The sequence below is a fragment of the Paroedura picta genome, chromosome 5, assembly GCF_049243985.1.
Source record: "Paroedura picta isolate Pp20150507F chromosome 5, Ppicta_v3.0, whole genome shotgun sequence".
Lineage (NCBI taxonomy): Eukaryota > Metazoa > Chordata > Lepidosauria > Squamata > Gekkonidae > Paroedura > Paroedura picta.
Genome location: NC_135373.1, coordinates 81,168,765 through 81,193,514, shown reverse-complemented (window position 1 = coordinate 81,193,514; position 24,750 = coordinate 81,168,765). Strand labels below are relative to the sequence as shown.

Below are 24,750 nucleotides of genomic sequence, written 5' to 3'. Positions count from 1 at the left end.
GCCTCAGACAGGTCATGCCCACTTAGGACTTTGGCCCAATCATTGGACCAAAGTTCTGACAGGGCCCGCCCACCCAGCTCAGCCATGAGCAATCTGGAGACATCGCTGCCAGTCTGTCCCTGACCACCGCAGGGAGAGGAGGTCAGTAGGGCTGCCAAGGGGGATGGGAACAGAAGCTTGGACAGGCTGTACCAGCCCGTTTCGGCACAAGGCTTCCCTAACATCATGTCCAACTGTAACATCCATCACTTTGCCTCAGAATCCTGACAGAGTTGGCAGGAGGCTAATGAGTGCTCTCCCTCACCCCTATCTTCAGGCCTGCTGCGAAGCAGCCTCTCGCAGCCCCTGACTGAGGGGAGGGAGGCATTTCCGAGATCAACGCAGGGAAGTATGAGGGCAAGGGTGAGGGCCTTCCTTTGGGAGGGGGGAGCTTTCCCCTTCTGCCAAACAGTTGGCTGACATGGGGGCCACAAAAAAGCCTCTTCTCACTTAAAATACTGCTTTGGCTGACCATGCTGCTGGAGGGAAGAAACAGCCAAGCAACTCTCTGCAGATTTTACACCTACCACACAGGGTTTTTGTGCAGGTGAGACTGGAAGCTGTTGTAGAGGAGAGCCAGTTTGGTGTAGTGGTTAGGAGTGTGGACTTCTAATCTGGCATGCCAGGTTCGATTCTGCGCTCCCCCACATGCAACCAGCTGGATGACCTTGGGCTCGCCACGGCACTGATAAAACTGTTCTGACCGAGCAGTGATATCAGGGCTCTCTCAGCCTCACCCACCCCACAGGGTGTCTATTGTGGGGAGAGGAAAGGGAAGGCGACTGTAAGCCGCTTTGAGTCTCCGTCGGGTAGGGAAAAGTGGCATATAAGAACCAACTCTTCTTCTTCTTGCGCCTCCTGTTTCATCTGCACAAAAACCCTGTGTAGTAGGCTTCAAGTGTTTCAACTCCACAACAACCTGCGTGGGAGGCCTTAAATGTTTCTTCTCTTCAACCCTGTCCAAACTCCATAGCAGCCTTTTCTGCCTGGGGAGCTGATCTTTCTACTCTGCAGATAATTCCAGGAGCTCTCCAGGTCCCACCTGGAGGTTGGCTGCCCCTGGGTTGGAGATATTCCTGCAGATTTGGAGGGAGGGCCTTGAACTTGTATAATGCCTCAGAGTCCGGCCTCCAAAGTAGCCATTTTTGCCTGCAGAGCTGATTAGTATAATCTAGAGATGAGCAGCGATCTAGAGAGGAAGGTAGAGATTTGCCGACGGTGGCTGGGGTGGAGTAGTTGCGTGTGTGTTCCTCCTGGGCTATTTATTATTATTATTATTATTATTATTATTATTATTATTATTATTATTATTATTATTATTATTATATTTATTTCCCGCCTCTCCCGACAGGCTCGAGGCGGGTTACAACAACTAACCCCATTAAAATTCCGATTAAAACATCAATCTACTAACATGACGGCTAAAAATCCCATCCCTCCCCCAATTATCAAAAAGGTGAAGAGGAAAGGATAAGGGAGTAGCGTACACTCCAACTCCTAGGGGGGAGCGATGTCCCTGATTCGCTGACCCCAGCCTCAATCATAGACCTGGAGGAAGAGCTCCGTTTTACAGGCCCTGCGGAAAGCTGACAAATCCCTCAGGGCCCGCAGATCACCCAGGAGCTCATTCCACCAGGTAGGGGCCAGGACCGAAAAATCCCTGGCCCTGGTTGAGGGCCCGCCCACCTAAGGACTTTAGCTGACCCTTACTAGCAACTGTTTGAATTTTGGGGTGCAGAGGGACAGACAGACAGACCAATATCAGTCCTGGAAAGTTCAGGAAGATCTAAATAAAGAATATTTACAGCCTGAAACTGTAAATAGTGAACAAGTAAATGGCTAGAGAGACATGGGAACTAAAGTAACTTTTTTCAAGCTCGGCCTGGTAAATAAAAACTCCTATGAACTCAAAGACATAAGTGGTCCAGAATTTCAAGTGTAGTTAGCTTTACAGGAATGTAGACAGGGAGACTTTGGGGGGGTGGACTAGGTGATTCACTTTTATTAGGCAACGATTTGGCCTTCCAGACAACAGAGACTGCAGTTGCCAGCAGTAGGTCTGAGGCTTCAGAAGGGCAGACATTACCAGCCAAGCAACTAAGTGGATTCTGGGGCCACGTGCATTCCTTTTGAGGGGAGAGAGCTTTCCCTTCAGCCTAACTTCCTAGAGATGAGCTGTACTTCCAGGGGATTCTCGGACCCCACATGGAGGCTGGCATCCCTAAACCTCAGGGGGATACAATGCTACACAGTCACCCCTACAAAGTAGCCATTTTTTCCTGCAGAGCTGGTCTGTATAGTCTGGAGATGAGCAGCAATTCCAGGCCCCACCTGGAAGTTGGCTGTCCCTGGTCTGAACATATTCCTTGAAATCTGAAAGTGAAGCCTCAAAAGTGGGGCCCCGCAGCTACCTAGCACCCCCTGACCTATTTCAGGTCAAGAAAACATTGCAGAGAGTAGGTAAGGTTGCCAGATTGGTGTAGGTTCATCTTCTGGAATTCCACACTACCTAGGTGTGCACAAACCTGACTAAGGTCAAGACTGCTGTGCACAGAGGGACCTCCTCTTAGGGTTGACAACTTCCAAGTGAGGCTCTCTACCCCACCACCCTCACAGAGAGTCTGCTATGGGGAGAGGAAGGGAAGGCGATTGGAAACTGCTTTGAGACACCAGAGGCCTGCTGAGTCACTGCGGCCCATTCCCAGTTCTCACAGCCCCACATCCCTCACAGGTTGTCTGTTGTGGGGAGACAAAGGAAAAAGGTGTTTGTAAACCACTTTGAGACTCCTTTGGGTAGTAAACAGCAGGGTACAAAAATCCAGCTCTTCTTCTTCTAAGAAGCATCTGTGAAAGACAGAAGAAGCAGGGTGGGCACCTGTGTATTGTGACTACCCCATGTGTATTAGGGCAGGGGGACTAGAAGGGAAATGATGTTGAATGGAGGGAAATGATATTGAATGCCCTTACAGACTGGACAACTCCTCCCCTTCCTCTTCCCACCGTCAAGTTCTAGCGCCCGTTGTATTCCTGGATACAACGGGCTTTGCCCCTAGTGTTTATATAATTTATCACTATTTCCTTAGACAACTCAGATTAGAAGGCCCGCATGAGCTCATACTCTGTTAATTTCCAGCCTGCATTATTGTATGATTTTGCTAGCAGCAAAGCCCACTGTATATGACAATACAATGGGCACTAGCCCCCCCCCACATCCCGGGACAGGCCTGGACAGGTGCCTTGTGGAGCAGGGAAAAAGAAAGGGCCAGCAGGGAGCCCTCCCCTCCTGCCATCAGTCGTAAAAGGCTCGGTGAAGCCTGCAGAGGCCTCAGTGGGCACTTTGCACAGTGAAGGGGGAATCACCGGTAGGGAGGGGATCTAAGGTCAGCTACAGAGAAAGCATGTCTTCTTTTCTCTGCCTGGAAGGGTCCAAGGCACAGGGTAGAGATACCTTCTTGATTACAGCCTACATTCCTGATCAGGAATCTTAAGGATAGGTACTGAGCAGCACATCTGTAATAAACTGCTCTAAGAGGGCTGAGAGGCCAGAAAATATTCCAATTCCTTTCCCTAATTATTTCATTAATTACGTTTTTGAAATAATGCATGCTTCTGTTTACCAAGGGCAACTACTATTTGTTTGTTTGGTTTTGGTACAATCTATTGTGCTGCAATTTGCATTTAGTAGTGCCCCAACCATCACACTGAGGGAGGGAAAACAATACAAAAGTATGGAGTGAAATTTCAGCTCAAACATTTTGCTTATATATAATAATATAAAGCTCCAAAAATTTCACTTAGTTGACTAATCTTCATTCACAGTGGACACCAAAAGAACTCCCAACTTTTATTCTGAACATCAGTAACTTGTCTCTGTCTCTGTCTCCCTGTTTCTTTCTTACACATACACAGAGTGAGAACTCATCTTGTACTTCACATTAATTAACACAGAATAACTACTATTCCCAGATTCTGTTCTCAAAACCAGTAAACTCCACATTCACCTATATCTATAGATATATATTGAAAAGGTATATGAAAATACTCTCCTTAACATTAACTTGGTCTGAATGATTGTAATAAAGTTTGAACTGAACTCTCCTTAACACAATACTCTGGCAAAATGGGCTATAATTCATGAAAGTTGTCTTAGGCAGTATGAAAGTCTTTATTGTGTAAAATCATCTTGATTAGCAGCAAAACACATGTTTCAGTTCCCCAAACATAATTTTATTGTCATACAGTTTCTGCAAGTGTTCAAAAGTTACTGAGTTTTGCATTATCTAAATTAGTGGTCCCCAACCAACGGGCTGTGGCCCGGCACCGGGTCGCGGCTCCCACTCTCCGCCCCCCCCGCAGTAAAAAACTTCCCAGGCCGCAAGCTTGCAGCCTGGCAAGCTTCTTACTGTGGGAGGGGGGGAGAGGGAAGCAGGGCCGCACACACACATTGCGCATGCGTGGCCAGGCCGTGCATGCGCACATGCACGGACAGAAACATGCATGCGCGATTTCGGTCATGCATGGCACATGCACAGCCGTGCATGCACGGCATGTGCAGCCGGGCAATCGCCCTCCTTGCTGCCGCCAGTCCCCAGCCTGAAAAAGGATGGGGACCACTGATCTAAATAACTTGCATATTCATTTCTTACCTGAGCTGGCTTCTTCTGGACCACCTGTTGTGGCTGCCCCCAAAAAAAAAGAAAGAAAGAAAAGAAAAGTATCAGAACAAGCATTTTTCAAGCTCCTGATTTCACTGAATATCTACAAAATAGGCAAGAGATTTAAAAGAGAGTACAAATATCCTTTTCTAGGGATATGTTGAGAACAACACATTTTATCTTTCCATTGCATCAAACTTATGAATTCGGAACTGATAACCTTCACAACACTGAGGTCTGTATGAATAATGACTAATATAATTGGCAAGCTAGAAATTATTTGCATGATCTCTATGTAGTTGCGTGCAATAAATTTCATTTATACATTATTTTTAGATGGATGCCAGAAGTACACAGAGTACACTTGTACATAATATCTTGTTGTTTCTTATAGTATTACAGAAGAAAATACAGATGCATGTTAAAAATGTAGTAATATATGCATATGTGTTACAGAAATTAAAGCGATAAGTTTACAGTTGCTGCATACATCACTCTGTTCTAAAGAATTCCTATGTATTCTTTGCATTTGGACCCTGAGTGGGAAGTCTTTTATAAAGTTTGAATTCAAATTTTCTTTCCATTCTAAAAATGTAGACTAAAATACAGTGGGCTTTTGAATAAGAAGTTTCCCTTTGGAATATTCCAGAATTGCCTATCCCAAAGAATGTGCAGCTTCTTGAATGGAGAATAAACAAAGGAAATAATTATATATAACTATAGATAAAGATATCCTTTGCAGCAAAATACAAGGAAAACTTTAGGGCTGGGTTTAAAACAAATAAACTGAAGGGTGAGTTTATAGCCATGTCACCAAAAGTCTTCAACTCCCATTGAATTCTACATTCAATAAGCTGCCAAGAATAGGTGTAGGAGACATTTCATTACAGCTTGTACAGTGAAGTTTCAGTTCTTGGCCAATGGTTCAATCCACAGAAAAGCTCCACAACATTATGGTTTATGTAAAATCAATAGGTGGGATTCAGTCAGTTTTTCCACAGGGGGAAAGGGAGGAAGGATCACCTTTGAACCAAAAAGCTATGCTGGGCATCATAGGATCTACATGAACCAAAGGCATATGGATCAAGAGCTATAGTAAAGAGAAGAATTGGGCAACACTGACAAGAAAAGCTAGCTGGATCCCACCCCTGATATTCTTTAAAAATCACCACATAGATACTTCAAACTGTGTAAATCATATTTTCCAGAGTCCTATATGTCAGAAGGCTTTCTGTGAAGTGTTTTCCAGTATTATAGTCCCTGTGTAGTGTCAGCCTGTGGAAATCTTTTTAGACTCTATGTGGGGTCTATAACATTTGAATAGGACCTTAGTAAAAACTCTGGGAAATACTGAAAAATGACATGGTAATAAATACATGGAAACAACAGCTCACTGCCATCATGGAAGGAGACACAACACAATTGCAGAATAAATCTCAGCACTGTAAAAGGAGAGCTCTTATTTAAACAGAGCTCCCATTCATTCACAACTAATCTTAATTTGCTTTAGTAATTTCAGCAGGATAAAAATCCAAACAATTCCCCCTCTACTGTACAGTGTATCAAGGGTTAGATCCTCTATTGGCATATATCAACAGAGCTGTTAATTTACTAAATTTGAGCATTCTCCTCCCTGTTTTAAATCTAAAATAACTTTATCTGAACCATACCATTTTCCCTTGTTAAACCTGAAAGCACTTAAGTAGTATGGAGATGGTATCTTCTGGTTTAGCTTGTTGACGGAAACATGAAAACAAGTGATCTTTCAGTTGGCATACCTCTTTTTTCAGGCTGAAATGAAACCATCAGGGAAGTATTAAAATGTAAATAAAGAGGAAGAACTGGTTTATAGAAGTACAATTAATCAGCCATTGTACTTAATGTCATATGTCCACACTTTTAAAATCATAAAGCATCACCTAGCTTACTGAGAGAGCGCAGCTGCAGATAGCAAAGAACCTGGGTTGGGGGGAGATTTCTGTAAGCCTTCATCTATATCCCATCGTCCAAAGTACTGTATCTTCCATTGGCTTTAAAAAAAATGAATGGCCACCCTATTGTGCCTCGGTTCAATGAGACTCTTCTTCTGCAGCCATTCATGAAAATAACAACAAACCAAAATAAACACTCAGAAAAACTTTTGGTCTAGTCTGGAGCCACTGAGTGCCAAAGGCTGAGAAAACATACTGGCAACTCCAACCCCAAACAGCATTGAAAGTATTCTGGGATCTGCTTGGTGGTCTGTAAAGTATGAAGTGCTGTGTGGAAGGGCAGCTAGAAGAATTACTGTGACACATACTAGGCAGTGAGCCAGGGCTGGCCTCGTTTCAGACATTGTCTTTCCTCTCATTGAAGTGTCAGGACCTAATTCATGGAAAATTTGGTGAGTTGGCAGCTGTTTCAGAGGATTTCATTGAGCAGCAGTGTGCTGGAGTCACATGAATGCAGGGTAGTCAGCCAAGAAATAGGGGGATTTCTGAGCAGTAGAAACGAGTCAGCTTGCAAGAATGTCTGTGGGTTTGATGTGGTTTGGGAGTAAACATGTGTACAGGTGTAATTGGCAGGGAAGGGAAAGGAGGCCGAAGGAGTGCTAATGGTTGACATTATTAAAAGGAGCAAGGTTTTTTTAAATGTACAGCCATGTTGCAGCAACACCCAGATCCCAAAGGACTTTGTGGATGGAGAATCTGAATAGCTCAAGGTTTGTCATTGATATTCAGGGAGAATTATCAAAGATTGCATCTCCCTGACCGTTTATGCACTGGGAACTTCACTGCCCCATCCCCCTATCAGGAGGACAGATAGGGGGTGGATGATGTGCACCAGGCCAAATGCTCCCCCATGTGGGTGCAGGAAGAGGTGGGGCAACCTGCCATGACTAAAACTCCAGCCTGCAGCCCGGCATGAAACCTCCAGTGCATAAACGGTCCCTGTGTGAGGCAATCCCATGCGATATAACTAAATACTGAAAAAGCTGCCAACTAAGATTTTAAAAACCCAAACACAATGAACTGTAACCATAAATGCCTTTATGCCTTTACAATTATATTTAACGTGTAGGTAGAAAAGCATTGTGAACAGGCAAGGAGCAGGAGTGTGTGTGTGTGTGTGTGTGGGGGGAGAGAGTCAAACTGACTCAACGAATTTGCATATTTGTATATAATCTTTGCTGAACTGTAGCTTAACACTCAGCTATTTGAGGAAGAAGCTTAAATTGCTTCCTTTTGTAATAACTACAGCCAGAACATTCCAATGCAGGCCAGGCTCTTGGCTCAATTTGCAGGCGGGAGAGAAAAGAGATAGAGAGATTTGAAAGGGAAAAGGCCTTGTCAAAGAAAAGAACTGAAGATGGGGACAGGGTCCTGGGCCTTGTCAAATCTCGCTCCATGTTCAACCTTCTTTTCTGCTGAATGCCTCTGGGATATCAACATATGTAGAAGCAAGAAACGTTTTGTACAGATTCTGAGATAAAATCTGGATTCAAACGGGCTATTTACCCAGTTCTAGGAAACAACATCAGAAGAAAGCCTCAGCCTCCATGCCCTTTTGTTGGCTACCCAGAGGAACTGATTTGCCACTATGTGAGACAGCATACTGAATGAGATGGACTCACTGGTCCAAGGACAACACAGAGAACATTGTGCAATTATAATAACATTTCATATTATGCAGCACTTTCCCAAAGCACTTCATGTATGTTATCTCAGTAATCTAGGTCATTAAACTTGACCAGATCTCTATCAGATGATATGAAACTGAAATTATATTTTGGCTAAAATGATCAGATTAATGTAGGGAATTTTCAGCTCAGATCCGCACAATGCAGCCGGGGTGGAAAGGTTCCACCTGTGTGGGGTAGCGGGGTTTTCTTTTTATTTGCACAAAGCTAGGATTACATAACAACACAATCCCACCATGCAAATTATTATTATTATTATTATTATTATTATTATTATTATTATTATTATTAATAATAATAATAATAATAATAATGCCGTGAAGTACTGAGGAGCTGATTGGGGCATTTTTTGTCCCTGCTGGGATGCCGTAGCCAGGGAGGAGCCGGCCTTGAAGGCCAGGCTCTTCCCTATCCACGCAGGCCTGTTCCGGTATGGCCACCAATGGCACCCATGGTGAAAGAGGGAAGGTGAAAATATCTACATTCCTTTGCCATGTGGCAACAGAGGGCCTGGATGGGGCTGGGTCAGTTCCAACATTGTGTGGAAGTGGGGATTAGCTCCGCTTCCATATGAGCACCAGCCTAGCCTTTTTGCCCCATGCGGAATCAATCAAAGAACAATCATATGATCCCCAGTGGTGATCCTGGAGGAAAGGGGATCCCAGTAACATCATCCATTCCTTCCATTAGCAGGAATTTTCTGTGGAACTCAATCCACATTTGTAAAAATCTTTCCAAATGCCTGTTTCAAGGAGTAATTAAAAGACAGGCAGGAAGAGGAGACATCAATGGCAGTGCATGTATAATTTTTTTTTAAAAAATCAAGTTTGTGCGGCATGTACTCAGATTGGCGATACTGCATGTCCATAGACAAAGGAAGGTGTGAATGATTCATGGAAAGGGAGGGATATCTGATACCCTGGTCTTCTGCCAATCCTAAAATTCAGTTAACTATATTTCTGTTACATGGACAGTTTATTGAACTAGGCTGTTACTGGAGTTTGTGCTTTTACTGAAGAAGTATTGCCCCAGTCTCTGGAACAAAAAGTTATGATTCCAGCTTTCTGTACCTCATGTTTGGAATTAACTAGCCACTGTGGGATTTATGAACATAAGAGTCATAAGTATCTGGAAGGCATCCTAATATTTGATATTGCCAAGAAAATTTCACAGTAAATTGCATAGGCTAATAAACCAAGACAAAAGTAACCTGTGGGAAATTTTGGCAAAATATGTGGAATTCCCCCCTCCCCTTTATTGCATTTGGTAAAGGGTACAGATTTTAATACCAATGATACGAATAGGATCATTCAAATGATAGCAAAGGATTTATGAATCTAGCCTCCTAAATTCTCCTGGACTTAGTTTTATCGAAGAACCCATACACTCTAATGTGACTGCACTGAAGAAAACATTTCACCTCTTGGAACATTACTTTTACTTTACAAAGTTTATACAGAGGAGAACTATTCCCAAATGTGATTCCATGGGTACTCTTTCTGGACTCAGAGTGTATTCCAGTGAAAAAGCTCATTAAAGTAAATTAATATTTCCAAGATTTATGAAATATCTGCACTAAAATAAGGTGTTTTTTTTGCTGTTGTTGCACCAGTTTTTAAACTCTTTTTTTTTGTCCAGAACTGGACCATAATAATTTTCCTGGGATTTGTTCTCTAGAATAGAAAAGTGCGTGGTGACATTACCAGTATTCATTATACAATAGTGAGTGTCCCCATCCACAGCTTTCAGGCAGGATAGCACCAACAAGCTGATGACGCCAGCTCTTTGTTACGTTAATGAAACCGCTGGAACTGTCTGTCTCTGTAGTTATGGATGAGAGTGCACAAACTGAAACGAGTTCAGCCAACAGAGAAAAGGAATGTCATAGAAGGGATGGATTTAAAATTTTTATTGCTCAATGAAGTGAGGATCTTACGGATATGTATGGACCCAAGCCTATTTTCTGAAAAGCAAATTAGAACTGCTGTTTAGAAGTGCATTTTTTCACTTACATTTAGTGGTGTACAGGCTTTATCAAGACATGTTTGCCCTTGTTACACTCTTCTGGGCTTTTTCCAACTTTCAGGCCTAATTATTTATTAATTACACCATTTACCAGTTTGCTCCTGCACTCAAGTCAAAGTGCTGGTTTTAATCTGCATAGCCTTTTATGGCCTGGGACCAAGATATCTGAAAAACTCTTTCCCTTTATGAGCCCAGATGTGTCTTTGGATGGTGCATCACTCCACACAAGAACAGAATCTTCTTAGTGGTAGTTCCTATTCTTTGGAATAATTTCCTAAAGAGTACTAAGGAATGCAATTTTTTTCTTTTTCTGGTATTTGGCTCAATAAAGTTGGGCTTTTTTTGTCATTGTTGCTTCATAATTTTGACTTGTTTATATGATAGTATTTTGGTGATTTTATTCATTGTTGGTATACTTTTAATGATGTTGTTAACTAGGGAAAATGGTATAGAAATATTTTAAATAAACAAACAAAGAAATTACCTTTCACCTCAGGGACCATTTGCTGTTCTCTGCATTTACGAAGAGGCTGCTGGTGTCTGCTTCCTGGCTGCCATGTTTCCTTATTGAGGTGTGCATGTTCGTATGGCAGCCAGGACTGGAGCTTGGGCAGCCACTGCCAATGGTAGAGAAAGCTGTAGTTATGACAAGGGAAGGGAAAGGGGACAATTCCTCAGCTCTCCAGTTGGAGAATATCAGAGGGTGTGTTGGGTCATACGGTCTACAAACTTAGGAGGGGAACTGAGATAATCAACCTATTGATAAAAACATGAAATTGATCCACAATTGACCATCACAGTGTTGTTCCTCAAGCTAAACAAGGTCAGAGAAAACTCAGGAAAAACATCACAGTGCTGATATTCAGGTATATTTCTGAGTTATGAAAGACAAAAGTGTGCTCTCCTGACCCTTTTCTGAATATTCAAAAAGAAAATGTCAGAACACAGTTTTTGTGGAAAGAATTGATCTTAAAGTGACTTTATGGATTTCCCCCCATCTAAAAATAGTTTCCCCTAAGAAACAAATATTATAAGCCGGATTCTATGGAGCATTTATGCTGATGGAAGGATTTAATAGTAAAACTTCCTTACTCTCCTCCTGTTGCAGTTCCAAATGCTCTCTTCCCTCATGCTGGGGGAAGGGAGAAACAGAAAAGTTGTCCTGTGCTGCTGATGGAAGCCTTCTGAAAAATGTTCCAAGCTATTTTTTTCCTGACATGGTAATTTCACAAATCTTTAGGCACAGGGCACTTGCTGAGAACTCACCTATGTCTTTCAAAGCCAACATGTAAAGCAGCCATGAGAATAAGATGCAGATTTCACTTGACTGTTTTAAGAAGGTGATAAAGCTTCCACAAACTACAACTTCTGTTTGGCTTGATGATGGATCTTTTGAAAAATATCCTATGTGTAAAGATGGACCTGGCTCAATCTAGATTGGAAGCTTCTCTGAGATTAATTATACTTTCAGGATCCAAAACATATTCTCCCTTGCACTGTTTCTTCTAGTTAACAATTTACAATTTCAATTTAGATAATCTCATTTAAGGTATTAGTGACAGTGCAAGACACATTGTCATTTATGGAGGCTTCACCAGGGCTTTCCCACATCAAACCATACAGGAACATGTACTGCCTTTTCTTAGGGACCTGAGTATAACATACTATTTCTACATAGACAAGTCTTTACAATCAGATACGGCAGACTAAATTGGAGGCCAAACACATCAAATTATTTATATGATCTACCCTTCCACCAATGGGCAGCTTTCCATTTTATCCTTGCAATAGACACACACATGCACACACACATTTGCCAAGGTGTGGTAACAACCATGAACTCAGATGGCTCAAAAGGAAATAATAAAAATTCATGCTGGATGCCTATAGCTATTGGATATAATACTAGTTAAGAATTAAAAATGTTCTTGAATTTGATACACAGATTGTCACAAAATAATTGCTTAGTATATATAACTGATATCATTGTTCATTTTGATTATACCATATACCATATTTAATCTTGCTGGTGGCACTTATTAACATAATTCCAGCACTGTAATTTAAATCATTCAGCAATTCATAAATGTTGCTTGAAAACGTTTTTGTCGACGAATTCAGGTCTTCTTGAATTGTGCTCAGAGTTCTCTGCTCTGCTGTCCATTACTATTTTTGAATGAGTCTCCACAATATTTTTTCCAGTTGAATGCCTACTAGGGCATATTAGAGTTTAGATTTAATGTTTTCCAAATATTTGACTGCTACAGTAATCATAGCAACTCACTCGTTATCATTTAAAATTTCCTAAGACTATTTGATCTAATGGTAAATTAATCTGTTTTGTTTCAAAACTACCAGGTACACAGACTACTGGGGATTATGTTTTATTTTCTTTTGTTATGATTTACACACAACATCAACATTCTTGGCTTATTGCTACTTTTTCCATGTAGGAAAACCTAAAATGTTTATAATAATTGGATTATTGGATTTTTATCATATGCAATGTTATTAATGCACTATATTAAGGAATACTTTCTAATGAGTTATGCATTACATCTTAACAGGGTTGTATTTATGTTTAATTCACTGTCTTCACATTTTAATTGGCTATTTAGGAAAAGCAGGCACTCCCTTAGTGATTTATAGCCACTGACCATTTAAAAACTATTCTTCATAAAGGGACAATTTTGTGTTTGGGTATCCTACAAAAAATCGTCTGTCTCAGCACATTATATTTCTTTTTTCCTTTCTCCTATTAAGTTCTAGTTCATCCATATTTTGAGAAAGATTAGATATAATTTCAATGTAGCTCAATTTAACCTCAAAAGTAGTTATCATGACTTGAACAGCTAAAACTTTATAAGAAACTACAAGTTACAGGGTGGGTCATTGCTTCTGGAAAGACTACATGTTTGAATGTAGAAGGTTCAAGGTTCAGTCCCTAGCATCTCCAGTTCAAAGAATCTTAGGGAGCAGATCTAGGAAAGGACTCTGCTTAGGACTCTGGCGAGCCACTGTCAGTCAAAGTAGAGAGTACATGGCTAGAAGGAACACTGGTACAAATCATTGTAGGGCATGGTCATCTCTTTTTCTAAATTTGTCAGCTTGTCATTAAAACATTTGTTACTATAAATTGTAGAGCTGGTTTATACTGAAGTCTGTAACACAGGCTATTGCTACCTGAAATATCTCTGAGATACAGAAGGAAATCCTTGCTGGTTACTTCCTTTTATCATTTTCTTTAAAACAAAGACAGCATTTTTTGTAAAGAAGAAAAATAATGACTTTTTATTCACTGGAGATGCTAATTCCTCCCTATGTGTCTGTTAGAACAGGAAACCAATCACGAAGCAATACTGGGGAAAATAGGGAAAATTGGCAGATCATTGCATATTTTACTTTGACTTAAAAGTTCTTATATCAGGAACTGTCAGAATGTAAGTTGCAATGCACCACCTGACCTTCTTAATGCCCTATAGGATACTGGAACAACACCCATATGGTAACAATTTTTGGTTACTGGCAATCTGAGCTGCTTTTGAATTGGGAGACCTACAACTCAAAACCTGTGGTGTTGTGTTACCATACTTTCCCTTTATTTGCTTAAACTTTCTTATGCTCTTGCTTCAGGCATCCTCTATTATTCTGCTGCTTCTGTTGTACTTTCTTAGGGCCACTAGTGTTGAAACCGAATTGAATTTTAAAAACCCTGAACAATTAATCTCAAGCCACTAACTAATCATCTTATCTGCTCCTGCATCCAATTTAGGGCAAAACTGCAAGTTACGCAAATTTGCAGCGAGGCACCCCTGTATCCCTCCCAGCAACATTTTCCCCATACCAAAATCGCAGAAGGGAAGAATTATTTTATCTGTAGGGGCAGCTAGTCTCCATGGTGAACTCATGTAACATGTAGTTCGGCCAGTATATTTGATGCTTATTCTGTCTTGAATGCCTTGAAGTCAGAGAAAACACATCAGCAAACCTTTCTGATATTTTCCATAAAATGCTTGCTCAAATACTTAAAATTCTTGGTTTACAATATCATCCTTGCCATTTTAAATTTTTTGTACTATACACAATAAAAATATGTCCAACTGAAAATAGTGAGATAAGCATGCTATAAATACAGTGTTTTAGCTCACAGTTCAGCGAAACAAGCAGAATATGAATAAACTTTTTGCTGCCTTTGAGCATTTCATGTAACCATAATTATTTGTCCATCTGATTAATCATTTCCTCCAAACATCAATATTATTTAAAATGGTTTTAAAAATAAGTCGTAAATTTAATAATAGAAAATGTATTTTTAATTTATCTAACCACTCCTTTTTACTTAAAAGAGAATTTTTCTTCCAGTGTCTAGCAAAGGTAATACAAATACTTAACATTAAATTACTGTACTATACTTTCCTTAATTATCTATGTTATTATCATAATTTTAAATTAATGGTGTATTTTGTCACAATCAGTTCATAAAATTAGAGCTAGAGAATCTTATATGTTTATGTAATAAGTGGCAGAAAGCCCAATATGCATGTTCTGTCCATCCATTCACAGATGTATTAGTCACCCTCTAACATAGTTTTCAAAACTTAAAAAACATATGGAACCTGCATTTCCCTTTTTTGTATTCTGCTAACTATACTCAGCCTGAATTCTACAAAAGGTTAGATCATACCAAGAATGGAAGATAAGTCTTCTATTAAGTTCTTCCAAGTTGCACCAGTTCAGAGCATCTGCTACTATTGCCATAACTACTAAGCAGGATCCCTCTGATATACACTTGGCCTCTTGGGTAAACTACATTGCCCTAACAGTGTGAGATGGACCTGATCAAAGCTAGGATGTTTTACAACCACTTATAAGGCTTTCACTCTAATACTTTCAGCCATTTACAGTGGTATTCAACACCCCCCCCCCCCGAGTTTGTCGTGTTTCGTTGCATTACAACCTGGAACTAAGTTGGGTGGAGGGGGGGGGAGGGAGTTAGCACTATTTGATTCTTACCCCATACCTACCTGTTTAAAGGTGCAAAATATTTTTTATTGCAACACAAAGAGTATTCAAGACAAGAAATACAGAAATCATGACTGCGAATAAGTATTTGTCCCCCAAAACCAAAGCTTTGAAAAGCCACTTTTTGCTGCAATTACAGCTGCAAGTCTCTTGGGGCATGCCTCCATCAGTTCAGCACATCTAGCCACTGGGATTTTTGTCCTTTCCTCAAGGTACAACTGTTCCAACTCCTTCAAGTTAGATGGGCAGCATTGGTGTACAGCAGTCTTCAGGTCATGCCAAAGATTCTCAATTGGATTTACCGTAGGTCTACTCTGTGGTCTGATTAGGACACTTCAGAACATTAACATTCTTCCCTTTAAACCATTCCTGTGTAACTTCATGATCATTGCCCTGTTAGAATCTGAACTTTCATCCCAGTCTGAAATTCCTGGCAGACTGAAACAGGTTTTATTCAAGAATTTCCCTGTATTTAGTGCTATCCATTTTTCATTCAGTTCTAACCAGTTGTCCTGTCCCTCTCAATGACAACCATACCCACAGTATGATGCAGACATCTCCATGCTTCACTTCAGGAATGGTGTTCTCGGGGTGATGGGAAGTGTTGGGTTTATGCCACACATGGACTGATTATGCATGGGGCGGAACGCCTGGGCTGGCGGTGACAGGGCTATGGGGCTAATCCCTGATTGTGCCTGGCATTGCTGCCATCCTGGCTGCTGCCCAGCCCTGACCAGACACGGGTCTTTGGATGGCCTGCAGTAAGGGAACGCGGATTATCCTGGGTTCCCTGAGATCCCACAGGTGCCATTGAGGGCTAGGTCAGGCCAGCGCTGTGCAGGGACACCACACCCCCGTCAGCTCTGTGGAGCCAGCCAGGGCTCCCCCCCACCTTGGTGGGAGAGTGGCATGCCGCTCCCCTGCCATTGTGTGGTAGGAACCCCATGCCCCCTGCCGCCACTGGGCATTACACTGGGCTTTCCAGCCCCGGCGTTGTGTGCGCATGTGCTATAATGAGGCAGTCTGCATATGCTGGGGTATTCCCTCCCACGTGCATATGCAGGAAGCTACAGGGCATGCCACCCTGATGCAAGGACCCAGCAGCAGCCTGGCACAGCTACTGCCATGCATAATAGGTCATGGCCCAAAAGTTCGATTTTTGTCTCATCTGACCAGAGAACTTTCTTCCATTTGTTTGGAGAGTCCGCCACACGTAGTAGGGCAAACATGTGTTCTTATTCTTTTCTTTAAGCAATGAATACTTACGCACTATCATGATTTCTGTTTGTTTGTTTTTTTATCTTGACTACTGTTTGTGTCACAATAAAAACGATTTTGTGCCTTTAAACTGGTAGGCATGTTGTGAAGTGCAAATAGTGCTATCTGCCCCCCCCCCCAACTTAGTTCCAGGTTGTAATGCAACAAAACAGGGTAAACACCATGGTGAGTGCATACTTTTGCAAGCCACAATAACAGATTTTCTATAAAATGCTTGGATAATCAAATATGCAACATTCAATTACTGCATCAAGGATCTCTTGTTTGTACGATACCTAATATTCAAGTGCAGAATTCATAATATGCACGAAGCAGTAGGGTGTGTGCTTTCATACACTTTCCCTTCAAAAAGACAGATTCTTCAAGTTACTCATTATGTCTTAAACATAACATCAGCCTATTAAGTCATCACCTAAAACTGCAGCAATACCCACTAGCAATGGGTGATAAGAAGATGGAAAATGTTTTGGGTAATGTCATGGGTTTTGACAGGAAAATATCCAGGGTATGTGATTACAAGAAATTCCAAATTTGGTGGCTGCCAGTGGCTAATTAGTTAGGATATGCAAACGTTTACTAATCAAAACAATTCTTAACATTCAGTAATTTTATGTTGTAAGCTGCTGCAAGCTGACAGGCCAGGAGTGGTAGCCTAGAAATTGAATGAATGAATGAATGAATAAATAAATAAATAAAATATTAATTAGCTGTTTTTAGTTTCTATTTTCCAGTTAGTACACAAAGATTTATTATGACATTAACTTTAGTGAACTAGAGATATCAGAAGCATGAAGTGCTCAAAGAACATTCCAGAGAACTTAAAGAACGCTTGTCCATCATCTTCGGGACCTCTTTAAGGACTGGAGATGTCCCGGAGGACTGGAAGAGAGCAAATGTTATTCCGATCTTCAAAAAAGGGAGGAAAGATGACCCGGGAAACTGCAGACCAGTGAGTCTGACCTCTGTTGTGGGGAAGATAATGGAGCAGATATTAAAGGGAGCGATCTGCAAACATCTGGAGGACAATTTGGTGATCCAAGGAAGTCAGCATGGATTTGTCTCCAACAGGTCCTGTCAGACCAACCTGGTTTCCTTTTTTGACCAAGTAACAGGTTTGCTGGATCGTGGAAATTCGGTTGATGTTGTTTACTTGGATTTTAGTAAAGCTTTTGATAAGGTTCCCCATGATGTTCTGATGGATAAATTAAAGGACTGCAATCTGGATTTTCAGATAGTTAGGTGAATAGGGAATTGGTTAGAGAACCGCACTCAAAGAGTTGTTGTCAATGGTGTTTCATCAGTCTGGAGGGAGGTGAGTAGCAGGGTACCTCAGGGCTCGGTGCTCAGCCTGGTACTTTTTAACATATTTATTAATGATCTAGACTAGATGAGGGGGTGGAGGGACTACTCTGCAGATGACACCAAATTGGGAGGACTGGCAAATACTCCAGAAGATAGAGAAAGAGTTCAACGAGATCTGAACACAATGGAAAAATGGGCAAATGAGAACAAGATGCAATTTAATGAAGATAAGTGTAAAGTTCTGCATCTGGGTCAGAAAATTGAAAAGCATGCCTACTGGATGGGGGATACGCTTCTAGGTAACACTGTGTGTGAACGAGACCTTGGGGTACTTGTGGATTGTAAACTAAACATGAGCAGGCAGTGTGATGAAGCGGTAAAAAAGGCGAATGCCATTTTGGGCTGTATCAATAGGGGCATCACATCAAAATCACAAGATGTCATAGTCCCATTGTATATGGTACTGGTCAGATCACACCTGGAGTACTGTGTGCACTTCTGGAGGCCTCACTTCAAGAAGGACGTAGATAAAATTGAAAGGGTACAGAGGAGAGCGACGAAGATGATCTGGGGCAAAGGGACCAAGTCCTATGAAGATAGGTTGAGGGACTTGGGAATGTTCAGCTTGGAGAAAAGGAGGTTGAGAGGGGACATGATAGTCCTCTTTAAGTATTTGAAAGGTTGTCACTTGGAGGAGGGCAGGATGCTGTTTCCATTGGCTACAGAGGAGAGGACACACAGTAATGGGTTTAAACTACAAGCACAACGATATAGGCTAGATATCAGGAAAAAATTTCACAGTCAGTGTAGTTCAGCAGTGGAATAGGCTGCCTAAGGAGGTGGTGAGCTCCCCCTCACCGGCAGTCTTCAAGCAAAGGTTGGATACACACTTTTCTTGGATGCTTTAGGATAGCGATCCCCAACCTGTGGGCTGCGGACCACATGTGGTCCGTCAACTAATTGGAGGTGGGCCGCAAAGGACGCCTTCTGCCCCCCCCCCCGGCCCTTTGCAACACACTTCGGGTGTCATTGTCTCCCATCACTCCCAGATGGGACTATCTCGTTGCAGAGAAACAAGCTCAGGGTTCCCATTGATTTGTCATTGTCATGAGTCAAAATTTCCATGAAAATAAAATGTTCCTTATGTACATTGTTGTGGCATGTCTGTATCTTATTTTGAAGGGATGTTTAAACATTACCATAGCGATCAGAGAGCGTTAGGGCAAGGGTTGAGAGTAGAGGAGTAAACTACCCCCCCCCCCACTGGGCCTCAGTAAAATTGTCAAGTGTTGAGTGGTCTCCGGTGATAAAAAGGTTGGGGACCACTGCTTTAGGATGCTTAGGGCTGATCCTGCGTTGAGTGGGGGGTTGAACTAGATGGCCTGTATGGCCCCTTCCAACTCTATGATTCTATGATTCTAAGTAAGGTACAGATCCAAACACATACAGAAAATTTAAATAATGAGGTCAAAAGTCCATGAGATACAAACGTACTGCCTGGGACACTTCCATACAATGCTCTAATGACAGCAAAGGCCATTCACAAAAGCAGGAATAATAGGCGATAAACACTTTACTTGATCTTGTTGAGCTAATGTAATACCTGTAGTAGGAAAGGAAACTATTATCTCAGTCAAGGTCTATGTGGATAGTATAAAACTTCCTGATAAATTTTAATTCAACCATCTCATGCTGAAGCTGCCTTTTTAAAAAAATAATTGTTACTTTCAGATCAGCAGATGCATGTCTGAATGTTTCCACAAAAGCTTTTTCCATAGTAAGTCTGCCACTAGACGTTGTGTTTTTGTGTTTGCTTAAATGACTGAAATGACTGAAATCGGTATTCTTCCATAATTTGGTTAAAATGATTTGTGTAAATGAGATTTTAGATGCAATTAATTTAAGAATATTCCAATTTTAGTTGAGGGACACTGTGACTGCACATTTTAAACCTTAAACATTGAAAAACTGCGTTTTTTACTGTTCAGAAACGACTGGTTTAAGATAGCAAGGGGAGGGAAAACTGCTTTTTCACCATCAACCACATAAGCATGGCTTTGTATAGTTGTTTCATGAATTTTAAAGACAATAGCACATTCTGGCAAGTCACTTTGTCTGAAGATATGCTACTATAGTGTAACATGGAAAATAACATGTCAGTTAGAGACAATACTGGCAGTCTGAAATTGCTTCTAAAATCTGCTATACTCTTCAGCTTATATGTATTACATTTCTAACTTTGTTCACATAGTGCCACACAATATTTTTCATACCATCTCTTCTCTTGAAGTAGGGAGAGAAACTCCAAATACAGAATTCCTTTACGATATGCGCTATTGGACTATAACAAATAAGGCCACTGATAATAATAAAACAAATCCTAGCTTGCTGTTCGAAATTTAGTTCTTCCAGACTGGTTGCTTGAGGTTTTATGAATCCCATAAGATTTGGTAAATCATTATTATGTTTTTTGAAGAAAGTTACTTTTTAAAGTATTAAGCAATAAATATGATGCAAATTAAATAATAGTACATGTTTGTTTGATTCATTGGATGACACATCATTCACTTTGAGATATTTATCCTGTGATCACTATTTTTGTCATAGGATTTCCTTTCATTGGTACAGAATGAGCAATGTAGAGTAAAAATAACCAAACAACCCTCTTCAAGAAGGACGTAGATAAAATTGAAAGGGTACAGAGGAGAGCGACGAGGATGATCTGAGGCCAAGGGACAAAGCCCTATGAAGATAAGGTTTGAGGGACTTGGGAATGTTCAGCCTGGAGAAAAGGAGGTTGAGAGGGGACATGATAGCCCTCTTTAAGTATTTGAAAGGTTGTCACTTGGAGGAGGGCAGGATGCTGTTTCCGTTGGCTGCAGAGGAAAGGACACGCAGTAATGGGTTTAAACTTCAAGTACAACGATATAGGCTAGATATCAGGAAAAAAAATTTCACAGTCAGAGTAGTTCAGCAGTGGAATAGGCCGCCTAAGGAGGTGGTGAGCTCCCCCTCACTGGCAGTCTTCAAGCAAAGGTTGGATACACACTTTTCTTGGATGCTTTAGGATGCTTTAGGCTGATCCTGCATTGAGCAGGGGGTTGGACTAGATGGCCTGTATGGCCCCTTCCAACTCTATGATTCTATGATTCTATATGTAACTGGGTCAAAATAATAAATTTTTCTTCCAGTGATCCTGCTGAGCTGTTTTAATAACCTAACAAAAAAAATTGTGGTGATGCTAGTGATGGATATCAAATTCTGTACAGGGTTCTGAGTATTGTCCTTGTTTGGCTTCACCTCTTTGTACTCTGACATTCATGTCAAAGTTTCATCACCTGTCAGGTACTGGAGGTACCGGTGAGAAAACCTATAACAAGAAAGATCCATAGAAGTTGCCTCTGAAGTGTTATGGTTCCATGCAAAGGTAGCTTCATAAAAAGCCTGTAGTCTGTTTCTGGAATGTGGGTCAAGGCCCACCACTTACGTCGCCATCTGTAAACCCGCCCGTGGCGCACCGCACCGCAGACTTAATAATTGACTAAGGACTGTGTGGGAGGAGTTAGGGCGGTCCCTGTCCATCCCGCCCCAAGCAGCCAACGGGGAGCTAAGCGAAGCGCGGCTCCCCGTTGGCTGCTTTGCCCGGCCATGGAATCACCACATCGACTGACTGGCAGCCGATGCGGTAAGTCCTGTGGTGGGCTGTGCTGCCTTCTCCCGGCCGCTCCAGCAGCCGGGAGAAGCCTCTTCAGAACTGCCGTGGGGGGGGGGGGCTGCGCCGCCTTCTCCCGGCCGCCCTAGCGCCCATTTTATCCTCTTTTAAAATGGGCTTGATTCCTAGTCTGCAAATAAAAGCTGTTGGTCACTAGGGGGCTGCAAGGTAGGGAAACAGGAACCAATCCTGGAACAGAAAGGGTACTATCAGCAGCAGACCCAATCGAAAAAGGAATCTGGTAACTGAGACACAGGATTTGAATATCTAGTAACTGGTGGTTTTGGCCTGTCACAAGGAATAATCAAGTAGCGCAGAAGCTGGTTACAGCTTGCTCTGGGACTCTGGGAATTCAAAATTCTTCTCTATTCAACATAATGTTCAAGAATATTTTATTTATTTTATTTCATTTATACCCCACTTTTGGAACTGTTCATTGGGTTTTCATGGCAAAGATACTGGAGTGGTTTGCCATTTCCTTCTCCAGTGGATCACTTTTTGTCAGAGCTCTCTGCTATGACCTGTCCATCTTGGGTGGCCCTGCATGGCATAGCTCATAGCTTCATTGAGCTACGCACGCCCCCTTGCCATGACAAGGCAGCGATCCTTGAAGGGGATCAACAATGGCCACAGGATTGGAAAAGGTCAGTTGACATTCCAATCCCAAAGAAGGACAATGCCAAAGAATGTTCAAACTACTGCACCATTGCACTCATTGCTCATGCTAGGAAAGTTATGCTCAAAATTTTACAAGCTAGGCTCCAGCAATATGTGCACCGAGAACTTCCAGAAGTACAGGCAGGATTTCAACGAGGCAGAGGAACTAGAGATCAAATTGCCAACATATGCTGGATCATGGAGAAAGCTAGGGAGTTCCAGAAGAACGTCTATTTCTGCTTCATTGACTATGCAAAAGCCTTTGATTGTGTGGAGTACAACAAATTGTGGCACGTTCTTAAAGAGACAGGAATATCAGAGCATCTTATTTGTCTCTTAAGAAACCTATATGCAGGTCAAGAAGCAACAGTGAGAACAGAGCATGGAATCACTGATTGGTTCAAAATTGAGAAAGGAGTTCGGCAAGGCTGTATATTGTCACCTTGCCTATTTAACTTGTATGCGGAACACATCATGAGAAAGACGGGGTTAGATGAGTCACAAATTGGGATCAAGATTGCAGGGAGAAATATCAACAACCTCAGATATGCAGATGATACCACTCTAATGGCAGAAAGCTAAGACGAACTAACGAGCCTTTTGATGCGGGTGAAGGAGGAGAGTGCAAAAGTTGGCTTGAAACTCAACATCAAGAAAAGGGCATCCGGCCCTCTCAATCCCTGGCAAATAGATGGGGAGGAAATAGAGATAGTGACAGATTTTATTTTCCTGGGCTCTAAGATCACTGCAGATGGGGACTGCAGCAAAGATATTAAAAGACATTTGCTCCTGGGTAGGAAAGCTATGGCAAATCTAGACAGCATCCTAAAAAGCAGAGACATCACCATGCTAACAAAAGTGCGTTTAGTCAAGGCTATGGTCTTCCCAGTTGCAATGTATGGCTGTGAAAGTTGGACCATAAGGAAGGCCGAGTGTCAAAGAATTGAGGCTTTTAAACTCTAGTGCTGGAGAAGACTCTTGCGAGTCCCTTGGACTGCAAGGCGAATAAACCGGTCAGTCCTAGAGGAGATCAGCCCTGCCTGCTCCTTAGAAGGCCAGATCCTGAAGATGAAAGTAAAATACTTTGGCCACCTCATGAGAAGGAAGGACTCCCTGGAGAAGAGCTTAATGCTGGGAGTAAAGGTAAAGGTATCCCCTGTGCAAGCACCGAGTCATGTCTGACCCTTGGGGTAACGCCCTCCAGCGTTTTCATGGCAGACTCAATACGGGGTGGTTTGCCAGTGCCTTCCCCAGTCATTACCGTTTACCCCCCAGCAAGCTGGGTACTCATTTTACCGACCTCAGAAGGATGGAAGGCTGAGTCAGCCTTGAGCCGGCTGCTGGGATTGAACTCCCAGCCTCATGGGCAAAGCTTTCAGACGGCTGTCTTACCACTCTGCGCCACAAGAGGCTCTTAATGCTGGGAGTGATCGAGGGTAAAAGAAGAAGGGGACGACAGAGAATGAGGTGGCTGGATGGAGTCACTGAAGCAGTAGGTGCAAACTTAAATGGACTCTGGGGAATGGTAGAGGACAGGAAGGCCTGGAGGTCCATGGGGTCGCAATGGGTTGGACACGACTTCGCACCCAACAACAATACCCCACTTTTCTCTCTAGTGAGGACCCAAAGAAGTTTATATCATTCTTCTCTTCTCCATTTTATATTCCCAACAATCCCATGTGATAGGTTAAACTGATGGTGTGTGATTGGCCCAAGGTCATGCAGCAAAACAGCAACTAATCTAGCCATATACCTAAATAATTGTCTAAAAACATTCCCTCAAGCATTTTAAACCTGTATGTGCATAATATTGTATGCAATGTTGAAACAAATAGTTTTAATTTTGTTACTTCTGTCACATAAGAGAGGATTTAATTAAAACCGTTTGCTAAATACGTGCTTTGTTAAATACTTGCACTATGGCTGGCTAATTGTATTTTTACCATATTCTTCCGTGGGAAGGTGGTGGCTGTTCCTGCACTAGAATAAATTCCATAGTTCCATAACTGCTTGGATAAAGCCTTTGTTTTCTGCTGGTGAAAGGGCACTTCCACTGTGGAGAAGAGTGTATGATTTTTAATTTATTAATTACATTTATATTCTAGTGTTCCCAGCCCAACTGGTTCACAAGAGATTTTGAGCCATTTCCACTCTCATTGTAGAAGTCCCCACTGCATCCAGTATTGTTATGGGGATCCTGTGACCCTTGGGAGGCAGTGTTTTAGGGACCACAGTGAGTTGTAGCAGGAGACTGAAAGCTGAAAATTGCTCATGCTACTTTGGATCCAGGCCAATGTTTGCTAAACACAAATAATGGAAGTCAGTAAGATTTCATTGTACAGACTTAGGGAACTTCAAAGTCAGGCTTTCAAATGTTTTCT

General features: G+C 41.9%; 1 protein-coding gene across 4 annotated transcripts in view; it reads right to left on the bottom strand.

The window, feature by feature from the left end:
- The window catches only part of HMGA2 (high mobility group AT-hook 2), a 178,756-nt gene that overhangs the window by 24,927 nt on the left and 129,079 nt on the right, over positions 1–24,750 (bottom strand). For 2 of the 4 annotated variants that reach the window (XM_077338718.1, XM_077338719.1), the window contains 2 exons: positions 10,883–11,015; positions 4,686–4,718 (listed from right to left, as the gene is read on the bottom strand). In XM_077338718.1, the coding sequence (XP_077194833.1) occupies positions 4,686–4,718; positions 10,883–11,015 (166 nt within the window). Of the gene's footprint in view, positions 1–4,685; positions 4,719–6,364; positions 6,486–10,882; positions 11,016–24,750 lie in introns of all 4 variants that reach the window. The other 2 variants (XR_013231205.1, XM_077338720.1) reach the window with 2 other exon arrangements.